This window comes from Spermophilus citellus (assembly GCF_964194105.1).
Source record: "Spermophilus citellus genome assembly, chromosome: 8".
Taxonomy (NCBI): domain Eukaryota; kingdom Metazoa; phylum Chordata; class Mammalia; order Rodentia; family Sciuridae; genus Spermophilus; species Spermophilus citellus.
Genome location: NC_138189.1, coordinates 63,880,965 through 63,902,238, shown reverse-complemented (window position 1 = coordinate 63,902,238; position 21,274 = coordinate 63,880,965). Strand labels below are relative to the sequence as shown.

The 21,274-nt window shown below is 33.9% G+C and overlaps 1 protein-coding gene across 1 annotated transcript in view; it reads left to right on the top strand.

Annotated features, from left to right (window-relative positions):
* ANTXR2 (ANTXR cell adhesion molecule 2) overlaps nt 1–21,274 on the top strand; it is a 132,266-nt gene that overhangs the window by 60,276 nt on the left and 50,716 nt on the right. Inside the window, exons 13-16 of the mRNA XM_081304724.1 lie at nt 11,385–11,429; nt 12,287–12,379; nt 17,024–17,188; nt 17,483–17,563. Coding sequence (XP_081160850.1) covers nt 11,385–11,429; nt 12,287–12,379; nt 17,024–17,188; nt 17,483–17,563 — 384 coding nt within the window. The remainder of the gene's footprint in view (nt 1–11,384; nt 11,430–12,286; nt 12,380–17,023; nt 17,189–17,482; nt 17,564–21,274) is intronic.

Genomic DNA, 21,274 nt, shown 5'->3' with positions numbered 1-21,274 from the left:
CCTTAGTAGTATTAAATTATTATGGATTAATTTGACATTATTATGGATTAATTTGACTTGTCTATCATTACCAGAAAAATAACATTTTTTAAAAATATTTTTAGTTATAGATTGACACAGTGCCTTTATTTTATCTCTTATTTTTTATGAGGTGCTGAGGATCAAACTCAGTGCCTGACACATCCTAGGCAAGTGCTTTACCCCTGAGTCACAACCCCAGTCCCAGAAAAATAACTTTTTAATGGGAAATGAAATGCATTTACTTCAGCTTGTTGTTATACAGATTTCTTTTTATCTGAATATATTTTAAGTAATAGCAGCAAATATGTGAATCAAATTTTTCTACTGAGGGGATTCAGTGGGACTGAACAGCTGAAAGAATTTGTTCTTGGGCATATTTGGAAAGTATCAGCTCCCCACCTCTGTGGGCATCATGAGCCCAGGAGCTCTGACCAAGATGGAGAACCTGAAGAAAGAGGCCTCAATGTCTATCCCATGTTCTTTATTCCTTTATTTTATATTTTATCAAATACTGAGACAAGAAACGTTAAGTCATATTTTATGAAATGATTGGACTTTTCATTGCTTGGATATTACATTTTCACAGGTTTTAATCAATGGCTCAGTGGCATCAATGCTATTGCCTTTTAGACAGTGATTTTCAGGGTTTTGGTTTTTTGGGTTTTCTTTCTGCCTCAACAATGGAAAGGTGTCTGAGCAGTGGTGGGCAGTTTTCCAATGATGGTGGCTCTCCCTGAGAGGAAGGGGTGAGTAGGGTGAGGCATCTCCATAAGTCACTGGAGTTTGAAAAAGAGGGGATAAGAAGAATGAAGATACTCACGTCTTAACCCCTGAAACCTGTGCTTGTCACTTGTGTGGCCAAAGGGTGACTAAATTGTTTTGAGATGGAGAGATTACCTGAGAGCGGGGACTAAATGCAATCACAAGTCTTGTAAGAGGGATACAGAGGGAAAGAGGACAACAGAGGGGAGGAGGCAGTGTGTCTGTGGAGGTGGCCTTGGGAGTGATGCAGCCACCAGTCAGGGGATGCCAGCATGAGCAGAATCTGGAAGAGGCAGGGCAGATTATTCTACCCTGGGAGTCTTTAGAAGGACCAGCTCTGCCAATAGCTGATTTCAGCCCTGTAAGACTCAGTTCAGACTCCTGATTTCCATAACTGGAAGAAAACAAATTTCTGTTATTTGAAGCCACCAGGTTAGTGATAAATTGTTATAGCAGCAACAAATGAATGTTTCTGCTATTCTCTAGAGTTGGGAAATCGCTACTTAGGCCTATAAGTTTTGGAAATAGAATAGCTCTTTTTGATGTTTTTGGGTAATTGTCAAATAAGTACACATAATGCTTTATATACTGAGAAGAATTCACTCACGTTTCCAAAGTGACCAGGAATTTTTGAATGAAACATCTTTACAATTTTCAGAAGTGTCCAAGGCATATGTGACATTTGGCATAGACTCATTTGACAACAGGGATCTGTGCAGAGGTTTCTCCGGGTGATAGTACTTGTAAGAAGGAGCCAGTACAATTTCATTCAGATTTAGGTATGGAACCATTGAATCTCTTGAAAGCTAGAAATTGACATTCTTACCCCACAGAGAAAAATGAAGCACTCTGACATTTAACTAAATACTGTATCTATGAAACCACAATATGTACCTGGTTAGCTGAAGCACTTTGAGACCATGAAACAAGAAAAAGACGAAAGTCAGAAACATTCCTTCTTGAATATTTTATAGTGAAATTTTAGCAAAATTGCCTAGTATAAGGTAGTACATTTTTGGCACTACTTAAGTAAAAGTATAATTAGATGATGAATTAACATTATATTTGTTTAAAACTATTTCCTCTTTAGATTAATAATTTCATGAAGGCAGAGTACTGTGTGTTTTATTCATCATTGTAAACCTGTGTTTATGTTACATGTTGCACAGTATATAATTGTTATTGGATACATTTTATTAATTTTTAATTTTTTTTGCATTACAATCCTTATTACACATAAAGAGCACAAGTTTTCGTATCTGTACAGATACATCTTCTTGAACTGTATCAATTCTTAGAATTGAGAAACTTGATATCTCTTTACCTGAAAGTCAGGTACACAATAGGGTGATTTGTTGTTATTTATAATAAAAATTCTTCTCACTATGGAGAAATATTGTGTTTAAAGGAATTTATGATGTAAAATTGTTCTTTGTATAATTTTCACTTTGTGTGTGTGTGTGTGTGTGTGTGTGTGTGTGTGGTGTGTGCTGGGAATTGAGCCCAGCCCTAATTTTCCATTATTTTGTTTAAATTTGTTACTCATACATACAATAGGAAATAAGGCCTATATAATCTTATATGGTAAGAACCAAGGTACATTTGCATAAGAATTTATTGATGATATAAAACTTGGAAGTAGAAACAACTTTTGTCTAGTTGCTGCTAACAATACCCCACAGGGATTTCTAACCCGAGGACTATTAATTTGTATGGAAATAAATACATCTTTATTTTTACTTCTAACTGAAACTTATCATTTCTTTCATTCATGAATGTAATCCACTGCCTACAAAAGTATTATCTATTCTGAATACTGTGTTGGCCATAGTAATCACAGATATATATCCTGTATCACATTTATAGTTCAAATACTTGTCAAACATTTTATATGCATTACTACTTCAAAATTATGGTAGTAACTAGATCTCATTATTTAATAAGTTAATGAATAAGCATATATATTTTTATAGAACTGTTTTTTTACAGATTAGATCATTATATGTTAATATAATTGAAGTCCCTTAAATGCTATAGATTCGATATACCTTAATTGTCATGGGAAGGAGTTCATGATAAAGACTGCCAAAGAGGGACATAGATCAAAGTTAAAGGGAAAGTTTCTGTTGTGGAATGTCTGCTCACCCAAGAAGTTTTTAGATTTATTTTTTTTATTTTGGGGAGTACCAGGGATTGAACTCTGGGGACTTGAACAGTGAGCCACATCCCCAGCCGTATTTTGTATTTTATTTAGAGATAGGGTCTCATTGAGTTGCTTAGTTCCTTGCTTTTGCTGAGGCTGGCTTGAACTCTCTATCCTCCTGCCTGAGCGTCCAGAGCCACTGGTATTACAGGCATGAACCACAGCGCCTTATGTCCAAGATGCTTTTAATATGAAATTAAAAAAATAATTTTTAAATCCTTCAATTCATTTGATGAGTATTTTTCAAGATGTGAGAAAGAGAGAATTATTTAAGGCATTGTGAATTGTGTCCTCTGCTTTCTTTTTAATGCAGAAATAGAAATTGAAACCAATGAGCCCTGGAACATTTCATGTAGTAATATTTTTAATAACAGAACTCTTATGAACAGTTGAATTTTCAGGCATTACCATTAATAAATTATAGGCTGTGTTAAATTTGTAAACCGTTCCATAGGGGGGAAAGTTCTCATTTTTGCATGGTGTTATGTCTCCCCACTTATTACTCTCATGAAGTATGCTCACACCCACCCTCTACAGTTGCTATTTTTTTTTTTTTAACCAAAGACATCTGCAGTATCCTTTCTTTTTCCTTGGATTAAAAAAGGGGATGGGGCAGTAGGTAAGAACAAAACTTACCATGAACTGAATTATATAAGTCAGATATTAGAAAATATATATGTTTTCATCCTTTTGTTAAATCTTTGAGGATATGTTGAGTTTGGGGCAGATTTGTTTTACTAATAAGGATAGCAGAAATGACAGTTGTATAGTTGCATCATTTGGGAAAACCAGAATTACAGATGTAAGGCTAATGAGGTAGCAAACAAAGGCTTTTTGGAGTGTTGTCAATGAGTATATTATTCAGCTGCAAATAAATACTTGAATATGCCGGAAATGATAAATGTTCACTTTGCTTTAGTGACCTTGGCCAGGGAAAACTACAAACTCATTTTTTTCCCTTAGTGTATTTAGGACATTACAGAAAAAATCTCATGAATCTTGAATTTAGAAAACAATTTTAAATGTTCTCTTTTTAAACCTTAATTTGCTTATAAGTAAGTTGAGCTTTCATGATGAGGATGTATCTGACTAAAGCTCTATAGAATCATTTTCTTAGCCAGCAACAGCTGTGCTGTTCTTTCTAAATAGTAATAATGCTTCTACATTGCACTTGTTTTTTATTGTTGAGGAGGGCTCATGGTGCCTTTATTGAGTTACTTTCAGAGGAGCCTGATTTTTTTTTTGAATGCACAATAAAACATAAGTAATTTAAATTTTAATATGCCTTCCTTGCACCATTAATTAAAATGATTTATGTTTGGTTGCCTCCTTGAAATACAGTGTGATGTTAGGACGTATTGCTTCCATGGTAATGTTTTCCAACAGAGCATCATTTATGAAACAGGGTATCAAATTCTTCTGGGTCTGAGTTTATTTGCTTTGACAGCAACACCTTTACTTAACTTCCTGGCAGAATATACTCTCACACTGTTCTTCCCAGGTCTCATTTGGCATTTTAGATTGTATTTATTGCCTAGATTTCTGGCCACTTAGTTATTTGTTCAAAGTAAGATTCTTTGAACATTGATCGTTTGCCAAGTAGGATGAGATAACCCAGACCATTATTTTGGTCTGGATGTTGAAACCATCCATCTTTGTGGAATTATAAAAGGACTTCCCAAATACTAATAAAAGAGAACTTTTTGTTTATGGACTTGAGAAGAAAGGTGCTATACTCGCCCTCTGATCTTATCAACAAGAAAAGGGAGTGTGAGAAGAAGATCCACATATATCTTAAACAAATTCTTGTAAACACTAAGAATGTTTTCTATATTGTCTGTGGGCTCTTAGGCACTTAAATGACATTGTTGATGGATTGGGCATTTCTTTTTTGTGACCAGCAAGAATTAGTTCTCAAATACTACTCAATCTACAGTCATTGTACAGTATCTGCTTTTTTTTTTCCTTTTTTTTTATTCAAAGCAGTTTAATGTTGACAGTTCTTTTCACTCTTTTCTGAATATCGGAACATATGATTGCATCAAGCTGGCTGCAGGCTCCAGGGCTGACATTTTCTAGCGCAGAGAATGCCCACATCACTCGAACATTTGAAAAGTGTTAATGAGCGGATCAAAAGGACTGTTGCCTGAAGCAGCTAACTTTTTTTTTTCTTTTTAAGAAATCGGCTTTCCTCCAAACTGAAATTCTCATTCTAGCAGCTAAGTAGATGAGATGTAATCCTCCCTGATGATGATAATAACAAATGAAAAAAAAATTGGAGAAGAATCAAACTCTGCATATGGTTCATAAAGTGGTGAAAGTGTTTTCCAGAATTTTCAATACAGAGCTGAAGGATGCTAAGTGGAAAAAATCCTGGCAACTAGGCAATATTATGCCTTTTAAAATCTGCAAATTCTCATAAAATATGGTGCATATGAATACATCCTTTTCTGAAGTGAATGTGTTCTTGCACTATTTAATATAAGAATGGGATTCTCATGACTGTTATTTTAAATGTATTTGGACAACAGTTAGTTTTCCTTTTCTCCTGAACTAGTTTCACTGAAATGTAGGGTGTCAGTTGGGCATAGATGTTTGCCATTTTTGGCTTTTGGGCCAAATGACTTCAGATCATTTTCACCCTCTGTTGTTACTTATGAGGCTGTGTGGTAGAGTGGAGAGAGGGAGCATTTTGAAACATCACGAAAACCATTTTATAGGTGAGTGATATTGTGAATGTTAGTTAATATGGTATGTTTCTGTAAAATGGCGATAAACTTATGCAGTTATCACAAACATTAAATATAATTCTATACATAGATGATCTAACTATCATCTATGTATTATTCATCCATCTATCCTAGTAAGTAAAACTGCTCCAAATAGCTTAGGCCTTTTCTTCTGCATACTTTTAATTTGCAGTCCAAATCTTATTTTAAAATGTCACATGACAGAAGTTGAACTGAGTTTGAAGGTAGATGGACCTGGATCCTGGATTGGAGATCTAATTCTATGTTTTCTCCTCATATATACTTGGGGAAAATTATTGAAATTAGTGCCTTCCTTTTTTTTATATTTAAAATGGGGACAAGCACAGGGTTATTTTAAGAATAGGAGAAATACAGAGTATGGGCCATATGGCAGTCACAACAAAGAATAGTTATCTTTAATAGTAAGAATAGTACACAGTTGAGCTTTAGCTCTGGTTTAGTTCCTGAAAGTTCTGTTATTTGTTATGATTGTGGTTGTCTCTTTTGATTTATTTTTAATTTTTTTTGTATCAGGGATTGAACCCAGGGGCACTTAACCAACAAGCCACATCCTCAGCCCATTTTTATAGTTTATTTAGAGGTAGGTTGTCCCTGAGTTGCTTAGGGCTTGTTGAGTTGCTGAGGCTGGTTTTGAACTCACAATCCTTCTGCCTCAGCCTCCCAAGTCATTGGGATATCTTTTAATTTTTTATATTGAAATTTCATTGAGGTAGAGCTTTAAGAGCTTTATTTCCATTATTAACAATGTAGAAAATATACTTTCCTGGACTTCAAAATCACTTTAAATTTATAACTTCATGCAATCAGTCATTTATCAGATTAATTACGTGTTATTAGAAAACACAAATCCTAAGTTTCTTTTCTGGAATAAGATGAGTACAATGCACAGGAACATATGGCCCAACTTAGTTATGGAAAGGCATAGACTCAAGAGACCTGATGGAAACATTGTGGTACATATTTTTATTTTATTAGAATCTTCTTGTTAGAAAGGACCTATAATTAATTTTGTTTATTTCCCAGGTGAAGAAATTGGGATGATCTTATGTCTTCCCAGGTGCCATTGAGTTCATTAATTCTCTCATTTCCCTGGTTGAGAGGAAAAAAAAAATGATGCTTCATTTTCTTTTCTTTTCTTTTTTTTATTAGTTTTATTTTTATGCAGTGTTAAGGATCAAACCCAGTGCCTCACGCGCTAGGCAAGGACTCTGCCACTGCGCTACCGCCCCAGCTCTTAATGCTTAATTTTTTTTTTTTTTGGAACTAGCAATATTTTAGTTTCAGGGACATCTATCCCTCATTTATATACATATTCACTTAATATTTTACTTATAAATTTGGAGATTGACTGTGATCCTTTGTGAACTTTCCTAGTTCTTTTTGTTTCACTTTGAATCATATTTTCAGTATCTGCTCTCTGAAAAGCACTTTGTTAGGTACTCAAGGTGTTTATAATAAAGGAGGAGAAATGAGCATTGCCCTTACGAAATCTATAATTTAGAAGGCTAGGGTTGTAGCTCAGTGGAAGAGCTCTTGTCTATCATGAGTGGATCCTTAGGGGGGGAAAAAAAAGGAAAGGAAAAAATCTATGCTTTTAAAGGAATAATTTAAAAATCACAAAATAAGCACTAAAATCCAAACTAATAAAGTATGAATGGCTCAACTGTGCATGAATATATATTTTGAGAAGTCTAAGTCTTTTAGATAAAGTAATAGAAAGTTGTTAGACTGGTCTAGGAAGGCTGGATGAGACCACATTAGGTCTCCATGTTAGGAAATGGTTTATTATATTTGAGGGGAGCAGAGGGATCATAAGTCTGGTTAGACTAAAGGTGTATGTAAAGAAAGGCTTGTAGATAGGATGTTAGGGCTGAACTGTGGAGCAGCTGGTATATGCTGAGACATTAGAACAATGAGAACAGAAATACTGGATCATGTACATGTACACAAAAAGGGGCTTTGGTTTTTGTCTACCTTAAAATTTCCAGTAAAGCGAAGGATTGCAAAGATGTCTCTCATGATCCTGTTGTAAGTTTGACAGAAGCAAAGTGGTCATGTGAGGGTTTTAAATTGAAACTTAATTTTCTCATACCAGTACCAAACTAGATGCTATATAGGATAATGACACACACAAAAAGGAAAAATTATGGAAGGGGATTTTCAGTAATTATTAGGAGGATATAAGATACATCAGGGTTGGGGATACTATTTGTTTCTTCAGAAATTTATATATCTGTGCAAGACATATAGGTAATAAGCCAGTAGATTTGAAATCCTCACAATGAAATGAGAATGAGTTCAGATATATTATTCTCACTCTTAGTGGAATGGAAGAATATACATTAATCTTTCTTTAGTGAGAAAAGTCCAGAGAGCACTTTATGATGATTTGTAAACCTAAGGGGAAGCATGTTTTGTAAATTTGTTTCAATAAAATTTAGTAATTCATGGATTTGAATCATGGGGATTAGAACTATTAATTCATTTTAATGAAAGAAATGATTGATTAGACATCTGTTAGAAGAATATTGACCTGGTTACATAGATTAAAATGAGGGTTGGGTTAGTGATAAAGAAACAAGCTAGAAGTTTAATTTAACTACATGTACAGCATGTAGGCATTAATGCTCCCAGAAGCCTTTAGTGATTATAGATTATTAATCAATTTAATCAATATTATTAATTAAGATGCTTAGAAGAGGGAGGTGAGGAATGATGAGATGCATCTGTTTTGTCTGAGTACCATTCATTTATTTATCATGGCTCACCTATGTTTAAAGAATGCAATGATCAGTTTTGAGAACCACAGTTAAGACACTGACTAATGTAAATTGAAGAAACTGAACAAGATGACCTATAACTCAGAATCATTTCATGAGAAATGTTTGATATGTTTAGCTTCCAAAATGGATAGACTCAACAGAATTAGGTAATTACCCTAGTATTCAAAAGTAGGAATTTCTCTTCTCTGTAAGAAAAATTGTGTGTGTGTGTGTGTGTGTGTGTGTGTGTGTGTTTGTGTGTTGTCTATATGTGTCTGTGTATGTCCGTTTCCAGACTCTAGGACCAGGGCTTAAGAGTGGAAAATGCAGAGAGAAGCTTTGGCTTCATTTGGGGGAAAAACTTTCAAATGATGAATTCTTGCCAGTGGAATGAATTGCTTTGTGAGGTAGTGAATTTCTCTTTGTTGCAGCAGTCCAGACATAGTTGGACTATAATTTGGTGGGAATTTTTTAGAATACTGAAGTTTTGCTTGTGTATTGGAGTAGTTGAAAAATGTACTCACTATTTTTCAGATCCAGAAAATCTTGAGTTCATGATTTTAAGTAGTGACAGTGGGAATGGAGTAGAAATTTCCTTGTCCTTCCTCTCTCTGCTGTTCCTCTCTTTCCTTCCTTCTTCCCTTTTATTTTTCTCTCATTTTAATCCCTTTTTCAATTCCTTCATTTTTCTCTTCCTAACTTTTCTTTTTTCCTTCTTTCTTATTTTCTTGAAAGTCTAATTTGTGCCAGGCATCTACTGAATTATTGGGAAGGCAGTGAGAAACAAGGCAGAAATAAAACTGGTTCTTATGGAACTTCAGGTTTTTGAAGCTAAATAACATTATGAATGCTGATAAATGTTGGGGAAGAGAAGAGAGTTTTCTGTCCATATCAAGGAAATCTTAGCTACTTTGGGAAAATAAGGAATTCATGGGGAGAGAGGAGACAGGGAAGGGGAAAGGGAGAGGGAGAGGGAGGGAGAAAGGGAGAGAGAGAGAGAGAGAGAGAGAGAGAGAGAGAGAGAGAGAGAGAGAGAGAATGAATTTTAAGGAATCTATTGGACATAGAATTGATTTGGTGGAGTCCTTCAAAAGTGAGAGAGAGATTATGCTAACATTTTGAGATTCTAATTGGAAAGAGTGACCAACTTGAAAGACACAGGAGGGTAGGGAGGGAGAGTTGGCTTTTAAATGAAGATGAGGGAGTTGGTTTGGATCTTGCTGAAGTGCTGACACATCACATGCTCTGGGAATGCAAGTTTGTAATGATATGAAGGGACTTCCTCTTTTAACAAAGGAAAAATACCTATAGCTTGATAACCTTAAATTTAACTGCAGTATTATTTTAAATCTGAATCCTCTGCAGGCATTTATTTCTGAGATAACTAAAAAAAAAAACAGAGATTTTTAACTTTCAATATTATTAAGAAGAATAATATAAATATATTATATAATATTTAATATACATATAATAATATAATTTTATGTTTATTGATAAAATAAAATGGAACTAAATAAAAGGGTTAAATAGAAATAACAGAATTTCTTGTAGGATTCAAAAGGAGACTTGGTCCAATTAAATTACTGTCCTGTTATATTTATATAATTGTTACTCTCTGGGTATTTCTCCTGAGGTTTAGAGCTAATCTAAAATTTGAATAATGAAAAATTATATACACTGAAAATTATGGACCAATTCTCTAAATATTATCAATAAAATTAAAGTTTTAAACCCCTTTCATTATGGAAAATTTCAAGCATTTGCAAAGAGATAGACTAATATAATGTCACTCAGTTGCAAGTTTATTGTGAGTTTTATTCCATCCATACCCCTACCACTTCCCCATTCCAAACTATTATTTTTAAATCAGAATTATACTATTTTCTTCTGAAAATATTTATGTATACCTTTAAAAGATTTTAAAAAGTCTTTAAAAAACATAGCCATGATAAATAGTAATATATTCAGTAATACCTCATCTTCAAAGTTATAGTAGTTTTAAGTTTTTAAAAATTTAATGATGTCACTGAAATATTTGGCATTAGATGAAGACAAATATTTACATTTTTAGTTTTTCCTCTTAGAATAGAGACTTGGTTATGGTTCTGAATTATCAAAAGCCATTGGCATTTGATCAAGACTTTCTATCACGATGAAGTGAAAGTCCAGATATCCCAGGACCAGTGAAGTTCATTTTCAATTAGGTGGAGGGTCTATTCCTCTCACAAGAAGCATTAACTATAATTCAAATAAAATTTGATGACAATGATTTATAGGAATGGAGCCTTGGCTAAAATGTCAATTTGTAAAAAGCAGCTGAATTCTAGCAGCAATTTAGTTTTGTCACAATTCTCTGGATAAAACTGGCTCAGCAAGGAGACGATTGCTTGGAATCTCATGCAATTGCAGTCAGCTGTCAGTTAAGCCCATGTCATATGAAAGCTCAGTGTGACTGTGTCCAAGATCAACTCTTCTCTCTTATAATTGGCTCATCCTTTAGGGTGGCTAAAACAGCTGGAGGCAGCTAGTATCTCTCCATCACCACCTGACCTTTCTTTAAGATTCCAGTGGTCTTCTTTACAGCTTGATGGTCTCAGGGTAGCCTTCTGAGTGTGTGTTCCAATGATGTGCAGAAAGGTGAAAAACCTTTTGACTTAGCCTCAGTTATCATGACCATTTCTACCTCATTCTGATGGTCAAAAGCTAGTTATAGGCATGCCCAGATTTAAGAGGAAGGACTTAAATATTATGAGGCAAGGTTCTTTGGGGACATCTTTGAAGTATTTTACCAATCTATTTATTTTTATACATTCTTACTTTCTCATGCCTGTGTCATAACACATTTACATTTTATATTGTATACAGGTTATCAAGGATCCTCCTCCACCACCACCACCTGCACCAAAAGAGGTAAATGAATGCCTAGGAAAAAGATATATGTGGTCTTTTTCCATAGATACCATCCCCAAATATAATCAATTCCATTTGTTTTTAAAAAGCTCTGACATCTAAGTATTGACTCTTTACTTTATGAAAATCAACTGTTATTTTTCGTCTCATGACTTCCTTTATGTGCTGGAGGAATGAGGTCCTCATACATTGATAGACACAGACTGGTCATCAGGATCAGTAGTATGTAGAGACTATATATACTTTTTATAGCAATATAGTAATAGACCTAATGTCACTTATTTATAAAATGTTGGACAATCCAAGATGGCAGTGTGAGGACGTTATTACCTTCTTCAGGCAGATTATTGCTTTAATAATACTTTGTTAGTGAAAATCATATTAGCAACATAGGTTAAGGAAGGTACTGGTTGCATTTGCAAAGTTTCTCAACTGTCTATCTTTCTACTAAAAGTTCTACAGAACTCAAACTATATATACACATTGATGCTTGAAGTGATTATTGAAATGCTGTCCTAAATTTAATGTTTTATATTTTTAAGTATGAATTGACGAATAGATTTGCAATAAACAAGTGATGCTCAGAGTTTAAAAAAAAAAAACAACTTCTGATAACCTAGGAGGGATGTGGGGAGGTACTTAAAGTTTGAGGAAGGGAAGGAGTCTTCATACCTTTTAGAATTCCACTTGAATTTTATATTTGTAAACATAAATACACATAGATGTTCTCTATATAATTTTTATTCATTTTCCATAATGATGGCATTATTTTTAAAATGTTTAAATATGAGCCACTTCTGACTAAACACTATTTTATAAAATTAATTAAGCTTATATTAAAAAATATATTTTTATAGGAAGAAGAAGAACCTCTACCTAACAAGAAATGGCCAACTGTGGATGCTTCTTATTATGGTGGTCGAGGGGTTGGAGGAATTAAGAGAATGGAGGTTAGTATATTTTAAAAAATAGAAGTTGATAATATAAAATATGTATTTCTAAAACTATTAAGCCAGGGAAATACTTTTCACATTTCAGTATTCAGAATATCATTCATTTTTTTCTTAATACTGGGTCTTTTCTGAATACATTTTTTTTTTACCCTATGAAATCACCCTAGCCATTTCAAACCCATTTGAGAACTGGTTTCCCTAGTCAAAGGCTTGCATTGATAAGATCGCTGGATTCTAAAAGGCAAAAAATGCTAGGGTTTTTCTCACTGTTTTGGAAAAAATTGCTGCATGGAACATCAACTTTGAAGAAGGAAATCACTTAAAGTTGTAACAGTACTCTTCTTTGAAAAGGTCCAATAGTTACGTACTATTTGTGGAGAAAATGTTAAAATATTCACCAGCATGGATATGACTTTATCCCAAATATAGAAAACTTACAACAGCATTTAATTATTGCTTACAAACTATTCTAATTAATATTACATACCTTTTAGAGAATGTGTGAACTTTCAGAATGGCTCAAAGTGTGGATTAAAGTCGAACTTTAATATTGCATTTTAAAAATCAAATGAGGTGGGGCATGGCGGCGCATGCCTGCAATCCCTGCTGCTCAGAAGGCTGAGGCAGGAGGATTGTGAGTTCAAAGCCAACCTCAGCAACAGTGAGGAGCTAAGCAACACAGTGAGAGGCCCTGTTTCTAAATAAAATACAAAATAGGGCTGGGGATGTGGCTCAGTGGTCCAGAGCCTCTGAGTTATCCACCTACCCCTCAAAAATGAGGTTTTATTATTACCATGAAATATTTATCACAATGATAGATTAGTTAATAAGAAGCAATCATTGCCAGTGCTATGCCTGGCACAACAGAGTAGACAGATCAGCAACCCATCCGAAGGAACAATTTGAGGAATTTTCTCATAGACACATTGACTTTAATATTAAAGGCTGATCCTTGTATTTCCTGCTTATTAATTATAATCCAATTTTACTTGATGAGAAGGTGTATTTATATTTTTTCCTCCATTATTCATGTCTCCTATTGTCATATCTGCTTTTTCCCATTACTACCAACAAAAATCGTAAGCTAATTAACAACTCCACATGTGCTGCAATGATCACTTTTTATAAATTTCTATAAAATTCATATTTCCAAAGAAAGTTTTCCCTTTTCATAGTTATCAAAGTGTTTATTCAAGTCAACTGGCAGTAATTCTCAATTTCTCAGTCCCATTAGGTGTTAAAACAATGCATGTTTTCCCTAGGAACTTGCCACTCATTGCTGAAATATCCTTTGAGATGGGTACATGGTTGTCAATAAAGGCGGGTGCTAGAAGATATTAAGTTGGAATTTGGGAGAAGATACTGCAGATATATTTGCATGTTGGTGATTGGGAATTTCAGCAGTCCAAGAGGACATAGTCACACTAGTTTTTGTTTGACACAGAGGAGGATTATTTTCCTTTGCCTTGGTCTGGTGTCATCCTAGGGTTGGGGAAGTAGGGCAAGAGTGGACTGATGTTCCTATGTGTGTAAAATATGCATTTATAGATACAGTCCTCACAAATGAATGCCCAATGATGACCCACCACAGAACTGCTTTTAGCTTATTTATCTGCATCCCAAGATATGGGGGTTTGGGGGAATAGGATAGATACAGTAAAAAATGTGAGTAGGAGTCTCCAAATGGAGTAATTTTTGATGTGTGGTATATACTTCTCTGTATTTTGTAATGCTCATTTATTCTTTTCTATTCATAATAATAAATTTCATCCATATGAAATCCAAATATGTAGCATACTACATGAGAATGAGGGGTATATTATTAAGTGGGCCTTAATTCAATAAGTAGTGTTCTTGCTGAAGCTATTAGAAATATCAGATTTTTGTTAGTCCAGTATTCCAGTGTTCTAAAGAAAATAATATGCATGAATCCCTGAATAGAACCTTAGTGAAATGGAAGAATAGTTTCTGTTAGATTTCTATTAACATAAGAAATAGCCAAGGTAAATTAACTTAAAAGGGGGAAGGTTTATTTTGGCTCACAGTTTCAGTCCATGGTCAGTACCCTCTGTTACTTTTGGGTCAGTGTTGAGGCAGAACATCCAGGTAGGGAGTGTATTGTAGAGAAAGCTGCCAAGTAGTAAAAAGAGAGAGGAAGAGATGAATGTCCCATATTCCCCTTGGAGGGCACACTTCTTCTGACCTAAGGGTCCCTCCAACCTTCCAACAGCCCTAAGCTGAGGATGAACCCTTTAACACCTGGGCCTTTAGGGGACATTGCACATACAAACTATAGCAATTAACTTATGCTCAACAGGTGAATTTAAGTAGCAAGCTATTTTTTTCCATATTAAAAACCCTAAATATCTTTAATTCTTCTCAGGCTCACTCTAGCAACCTACTCCTATTATTCTTATATATTTTTAAACTATCGCAATGTGATCAAACTAAAACATTAATATTTACACATATACATATGTGTATAGATTCTTAATTTTAGGAGTTGTAGGAAACCTCTACAAGTATTTCCTAGTTTTAGCCTTTGAGACTGAGTGATATTTGTTTGTGGTGATGTTTGTGCTGATGGTGATGGTGAAGCACAGCTCCCTTGTGAACTAAAGCTAATGAATTTATCTGATTCATCTCTTTAGACCTCATCAGCTCTGTGTCCTATGTATAGTCCTTTGATAATGAGACCTTGGAAGTGCCACATTGGTTCAGAACGCTAGTTCAACTAGTTTCACATTTTAATTTGAGAACGGTTCTACTAATAGTTGACCTTTATGATTATCAACTATGAAGCATAGGCTAGGGAACTGTATATGTTAAAATCTATCATTTATGAGTGAATCTGCATTTTATCTACTTACATTTCTACTCTGAATTACTTCCCTGAGTTATGACATTCTTATGTTAACTGTATATCTGCTTTGAGTTTTTATTTTTGCTTTTGTTTCTTCCTCAAAATTGCAACTTTATATCTGTGGGGAATGTGTTCTGGTTTTATTCATGTCCAAAGATTTTATAAGTGTTAGTTTATCTAGGTGAAGACACTGTGATTTGAAAGAGAAGGTCATTTCTCTGGAAAGAAAGCCAGCTATCTAGCTCAATAAGTTTAATGGTGTTTAAAACAATTTTAACAACCTCATAAAGAACATTCTAGTACCATTGATCACACTGAAAGATACAGATACATTTTAATGACTGAACAGGGTCCACTTGAATTGAAAGCCCATTCTAAAATTGTAGTTAAAAAAAAGTAAAAACATCTCTGTAAGCCTTACCAAAAAGCTCTGAATAGTTCTTTCTATGAACAATAATCATCTGTATCCCTACCCATTAATTCAGGTCATTAAAATGCTTTAAAAGACTTTAATGTTTTTTTCCTTTATAGAAATCACTTAGCTGTGGTATGTCATACTGTGCTCTGGATAGGTGTTTGTATTTCTTTTTAGAAATTGACTTTTCTTATCTTCATTGACTTTGGTAATGTTTTTGTAAGACTTCTCTCTACTTCCTTTTGGACAAAGTCCTTCCCCAGGGGCCACATCCTATTCATATGCCTAGTTTGATTCAGGTTTATCTCTTAATTTCTGTTCACTGAAAAAATAAAGAAAACAATAATTTGATCTGGTGGTTTTTCAAAGTCAAGAGATTTCAGAGAAGGAAATTCCCTGAAATTTGTGGAATTACTTGGTGTCTTTGAAATATTCTCTTCAAAGCAGAGATTTTTCCAATTCATCTTTGTTAATGAAAAATTTGCTTGTACAATAATCATACTGAGATGAGCTTATGCTCATCTAAAGACTAAAAGCTATTCTACCAAGTAAAAATTTACAGAAGTAATCTCACACATACTTACTTTATTTTCAAAAGCTAAATGTTTAAATAAAAAATTTTGCCTTTATTTAACTTGATGAAAAAATCTGAATAAATAGCTCCTTCTTTTAAAATACATTTATAAAATTCAGGTTTATTTGAAATTTAACCCATTTCAGATTGCCTATGTTTAAATCCTTGCCCTGCCATGTACTAGTTGTATGGTTTGGGACACATCTCTTAACCTCATCTGGAAGCAAATAGTATCTGTCTCATTGCATTTTTTTTATATTTAGTTTTTAGTTATACGTGGACACAATATCTTTATTTTATTCTTATGTGGTACTGAGGCTCAAACCCAGGGCCTCACACATGCTAGGTGAGCGCTCTACCTCTGAGCCAGAACCCCAGCCCTCATTGCATTTTTGTGTTAATTAAATGCAGACTGACACATAGCAGTAACTCAGTAAATGCTGTCATCATTATCAGTTTAACTTACCTAATTATAAAACAGAAATACACACTGTCGTGCATTTTATGTAAACCTGAAATTGGGTCCTTTTTTGAAACTGTGGAGAAAGGTTATTTCAAATTTAATTGACTTTAGATTTTTAAAAGAATCTTTTTGTCTAGGATCTTAATAATCAATATAATTGGGAGTGTCAAGAAATCTATTAAGTCTTGGAAGAGTAGACATTAGGAATTGATGTACTGATTCATCTTTTTACTCTGAGCTAGTGAACCAGAGGATCATGGGCTACAGAAGAGCTTGTTCCTTTAGGCCACTTTCTCTCTGACAGCAGTGTCCCCTTTGTTTTAAAGGTTCGCTGGGGTGATAAAGGATCTACTGAGGAAGGTGCAAGGTTAGAGAAAGCCAAAAATGCTGTGGTGAAGATTCCTGAAGAAGAGGAACCTGTCAGGCCTAGGCCACCTAGGCCCAAACCCACTTACCAGCCACCACAGACAAAGTGGTACGCGCCAATTAAGGTATGTATCCTAATTTTGTGTAATTGAACTTAAGTCTCCTAGAAAAACTAAAGCTTTTACAGTCCCCCATCATTTGAAGAAGGCCTATGGTGGATCAAGTAGCAGCTTGATCATTGTAAAATGAGTATTCATTTTACACTCTAACAACTAAACACTTTCTCAGCATAAGAACCTCCGAGATTTTGTTTGTTTAATTTTTGAGAAAAAAATGAAAGTAGAGAATAAGACTTTACCTTCTTTGCTTTACTTTTTCACTTTTTCAGTAAATAGAATAACAAATCGCATTTTCTTTAGGGTCCTCTTGATGCACTCTGGGCTTTGTTGCGGCGGCAGTATGACCGGGTTTCCTTGATGCGACCTCAGGAAGGAGATGAGGTTTGTATAGGGGAATGTGCTGGGAAACAGTTGACTGCTGTACCAGGATAATGGAAGTACTGGAATTCTGCAGAATTAATGTTAAAGCCCTTATCCCATGCAAGGAAGGGGTTAGCATTGCCTAGAACAGATTTCCTTTATATAGGCTGCTTACCAGGTAACTGTTAGAGCGCATCTCCCATCTACAGGCTCAAACCAGTCCCTTTTCAAGTAATTCACAATAACTGTGATCATTTGAATGCATACTTATGCCTTTGAAGACATCATTTCTGAGTTTTTTATCTGGTGGGAACAACAGACTGGGAATGAGTAGCTGAGCATTTTCTTTAGCATGTAGTAGCAATGAGACCTACAGAAAATATCTCAACCACAGTTGCTTTAATAAATAAGTTCTTTGTAAGGGAGAGTATCTCTAAAGCAGTGTAAAAATCTGTACTAGTGATACATGGGTACAGACACACACAGGTATATATACATATGTATTTTTTAAGTCTTTTTTTAATATTGAAAATTTAGCTAGAATTACCCTAGTTTTAGAATTTCTTTAATAATTTACACTATTCCCTATTGTATCAATGTAAGAAAATTTCTCCCCAACTTCTTCATATATAATAATGGTTGGGTTTCTTTGAGAAACACAATAATGTTCATACTTTTTTTTAAAGAGAGAGAGAGAGAGAGAGAGAGAGAGAGAGAGAGAGAGAGAGAGAGAGAATTTTTTAATATTTATTTTTCAGTTTTCGGTGGACACAACATCTTTATTTTATTTTTTATGTGGTGCTGAGGATCGAACCTAGCACCCCGTGCATGCCAAGCGAGCACATTACTGCTTAAGCCATATCCCCAGCCCAATTCACTATGATTCTTAATAGAAACTTTTTATATAATGAGATTTCATGCCTTCGTTTAAATTCGTGTGTGATCTGGAGTCATGCTTTGGAGCAACACATAATAATTTCTCTTCCTCTATAACATGTTAGACTTTTACTTTAAATATTTTGCTTTAAATATTGTTTATGCATCATCTTAGTTTTCTTTCCTGGAATTAGAAACTGTTTCATTTGTTCAGTGATTTTCACCCTATGAAGTGCTAGCCTATGTTGAGCTAGCCCTGGAGATAAAACTAGTAGCCCTCCCAACTATCTTGCCAGAACTTTATATGTTCTTTTAACTATCATGAGTAAAATTTAGTTAGTCTTTCATCATTCATACTAATTTTGATAATTTTTTATACATTTTTTATAAATTTTGATAATTTTTAGTTTTGATAATTTTTGAGTTATAAATAGGCATAAATAATGGCATTAGATAAAAAATGAGGGGCGTGGTGCGGAATCGCCTTTGCTCTTAAGAAATCTAAAATTTGTTTGGAAAACAAGACATGCACAAAAATAAGATTTACATTGGAATTTATATTTATATTGGATTTATATTTAAGTATATTGGACATACTGTAGTAGAAGAGATTAACTCTCCTGGAAAGATTAGATAAAGCTTCTTTATAAATATAGGTTTCCTGTCTTAGAAAATAGGTAGTTTTCAACAGGTAGAGATTGGTCACTGAGGCAGCTAAGTATCTAGGGAGTGGTGGCTTGCTAGATAGTCTCAGGGTTGGAGGTTAAAATCAGAAAGATTAGTTGGAAATACAGGAAAGTTTTGAATTTGGATAAAATGGCATATTTGCTTTTTAAAATCATGCACTATAATCATTCATTCATTCAATAAATATTTATCCTGTGCCTAACATGTACCAGGCACTTTGTTAGACACAAGATGAATTTAGCATTCTTCTTATAGAATATTCCACATGTTGCCCCAGCATGTTGCTATTTATTTTTCTATAATTGATGAGTCATGCTTCCATTTCTATTATTTTAAATATTTCTTTCTTTTGTTTTTCAGCATTTTGTTTGTGCTTTTTATTTATGATGATTTCAAAGACTTTTATTCTAAATATTGAGGTCAAATTATTTCAAATTCAAAAATTTTTAGATTTTAGGAGTCTGATATAGTCTATATCATATATAAAACAACATTTCATAATCACATTATTTAGGCATTTTGCTATAATATATTAATTATATTAGTTATTACAAGTGGAAAAAATAAAGACTACAGTTTTTCTCAGGTTTTGCTTTGAAGTGTATTTTGGTGAGAAACTTAGGACAAAACTCTCAGTTTTCAAAGAGTTTGAATTTCAAAATTTTAATTAAAAGAGAGAAGATCTCAATATGTGAGATGAAATTAAAATCTCACTACCAGTATGCTATTTATGTTTTCTGTTTTTTTTTTTTTTTTTACTTAAAATGTGGGACAATAACCGCAGTAAACCTCAATTATTGGTTTAATTAATGAACTCATTTTCTTTATCAAATACGTATTATGATTCTAAGTGTGCCTGATGCAGTTTGACTTAACTTTTTATCATCATACCTCTTCATTTTAGCTTTACTGGTTCCAGTATTTTGTCACCTGAAAATTTTTGTCACTTATATTGAGCCACTGTTAAAACTGCAGTGTGGCACTTTTAGAGTCTTTTCCCCCCAAGTGAGGCACACCACAGTTAATTGACATTATGGTAAAGCTGAAAAACCATCCAACAGTACAACCTCAGTTAACTACATTATTCACAAGATATTTAATATGTATTTTTAAATTCCTTGCTGACTATAAGGTATATTTATCTACTCCCCCATATAATCTAACTGATAATACAACATGATTTGTTCAGAACATCTGGTGAGCTTGGCATGATTTGTTCTTGTGCTCCTTTATAACATTTACTTATTTAGTCTGAGGTTTTGTGTCAAATGTATAGTTATGAGTATATAATTGTTACCTTTTAAACAACTTGAGAAAATTTTGCCCCTCTCTTTTTTATTTTCCATATTTTCACTTTCTATGTTTCAAAAAATTATTAAGACTATCTGAATTTATGTCAACTCCACATCATCAATCCAGTCTTCTTTGTTTGATAGGTAATTTCAAATCACCTATCCCACATACATACATAACTATAACCTGTATTTTTCCAAAGAGTAAGCCATAGAGTAACACACTAAGGGTCAGTTTAGTGCTTCAGTGGAGTCCCTTTCTATACATTATTAGGAATACTGAAGGATTCCAACATTTTACATATGTTTACATTAAGTGTTAGGAAGTCATCATACTCTTTTCTTCTCCTGGAATCTGGAATGGTTTCTTCCCTCCCTTCTCTTTCTTCTTCCCTTCTTTTTCCCCCCTCTGTTTCTTCCTGAATACATTTATATTTACAATCTTTTCATTTTCAATTTTGCTAGTTTGTTCTAGCAGTTTATAATATTCTTAAATATTACACTAATTTTCAGTCAACTTCTTTGAATGAATGGAGCCTTTAATTGTCCTGTTCTTATGCTGATGAGCACAAGTGAATACCTTTATGGACAAAGGCCACCAAGTGACTATAATATGGTTCCAAAGAGAATCTTTACCAATCAGGTCACTTAATCATGGTAATATTTCAGTGGATTTTATTTAAAAGTCTGTATAATAACAGAAATACAATATATTATTTTTATCCCAGAAGGTTATATTTAATTATTTGTTTAAATAAAATCATAGTGTATGGTGCAGTGACATAATCTCTACCTGAGAATCTAACACCCCACCTGGTTTGTTTTTATTTCCTTTTTGTTTTTCCCCTTGTGGTCCTAGGAATTGAACCCAGGGCCT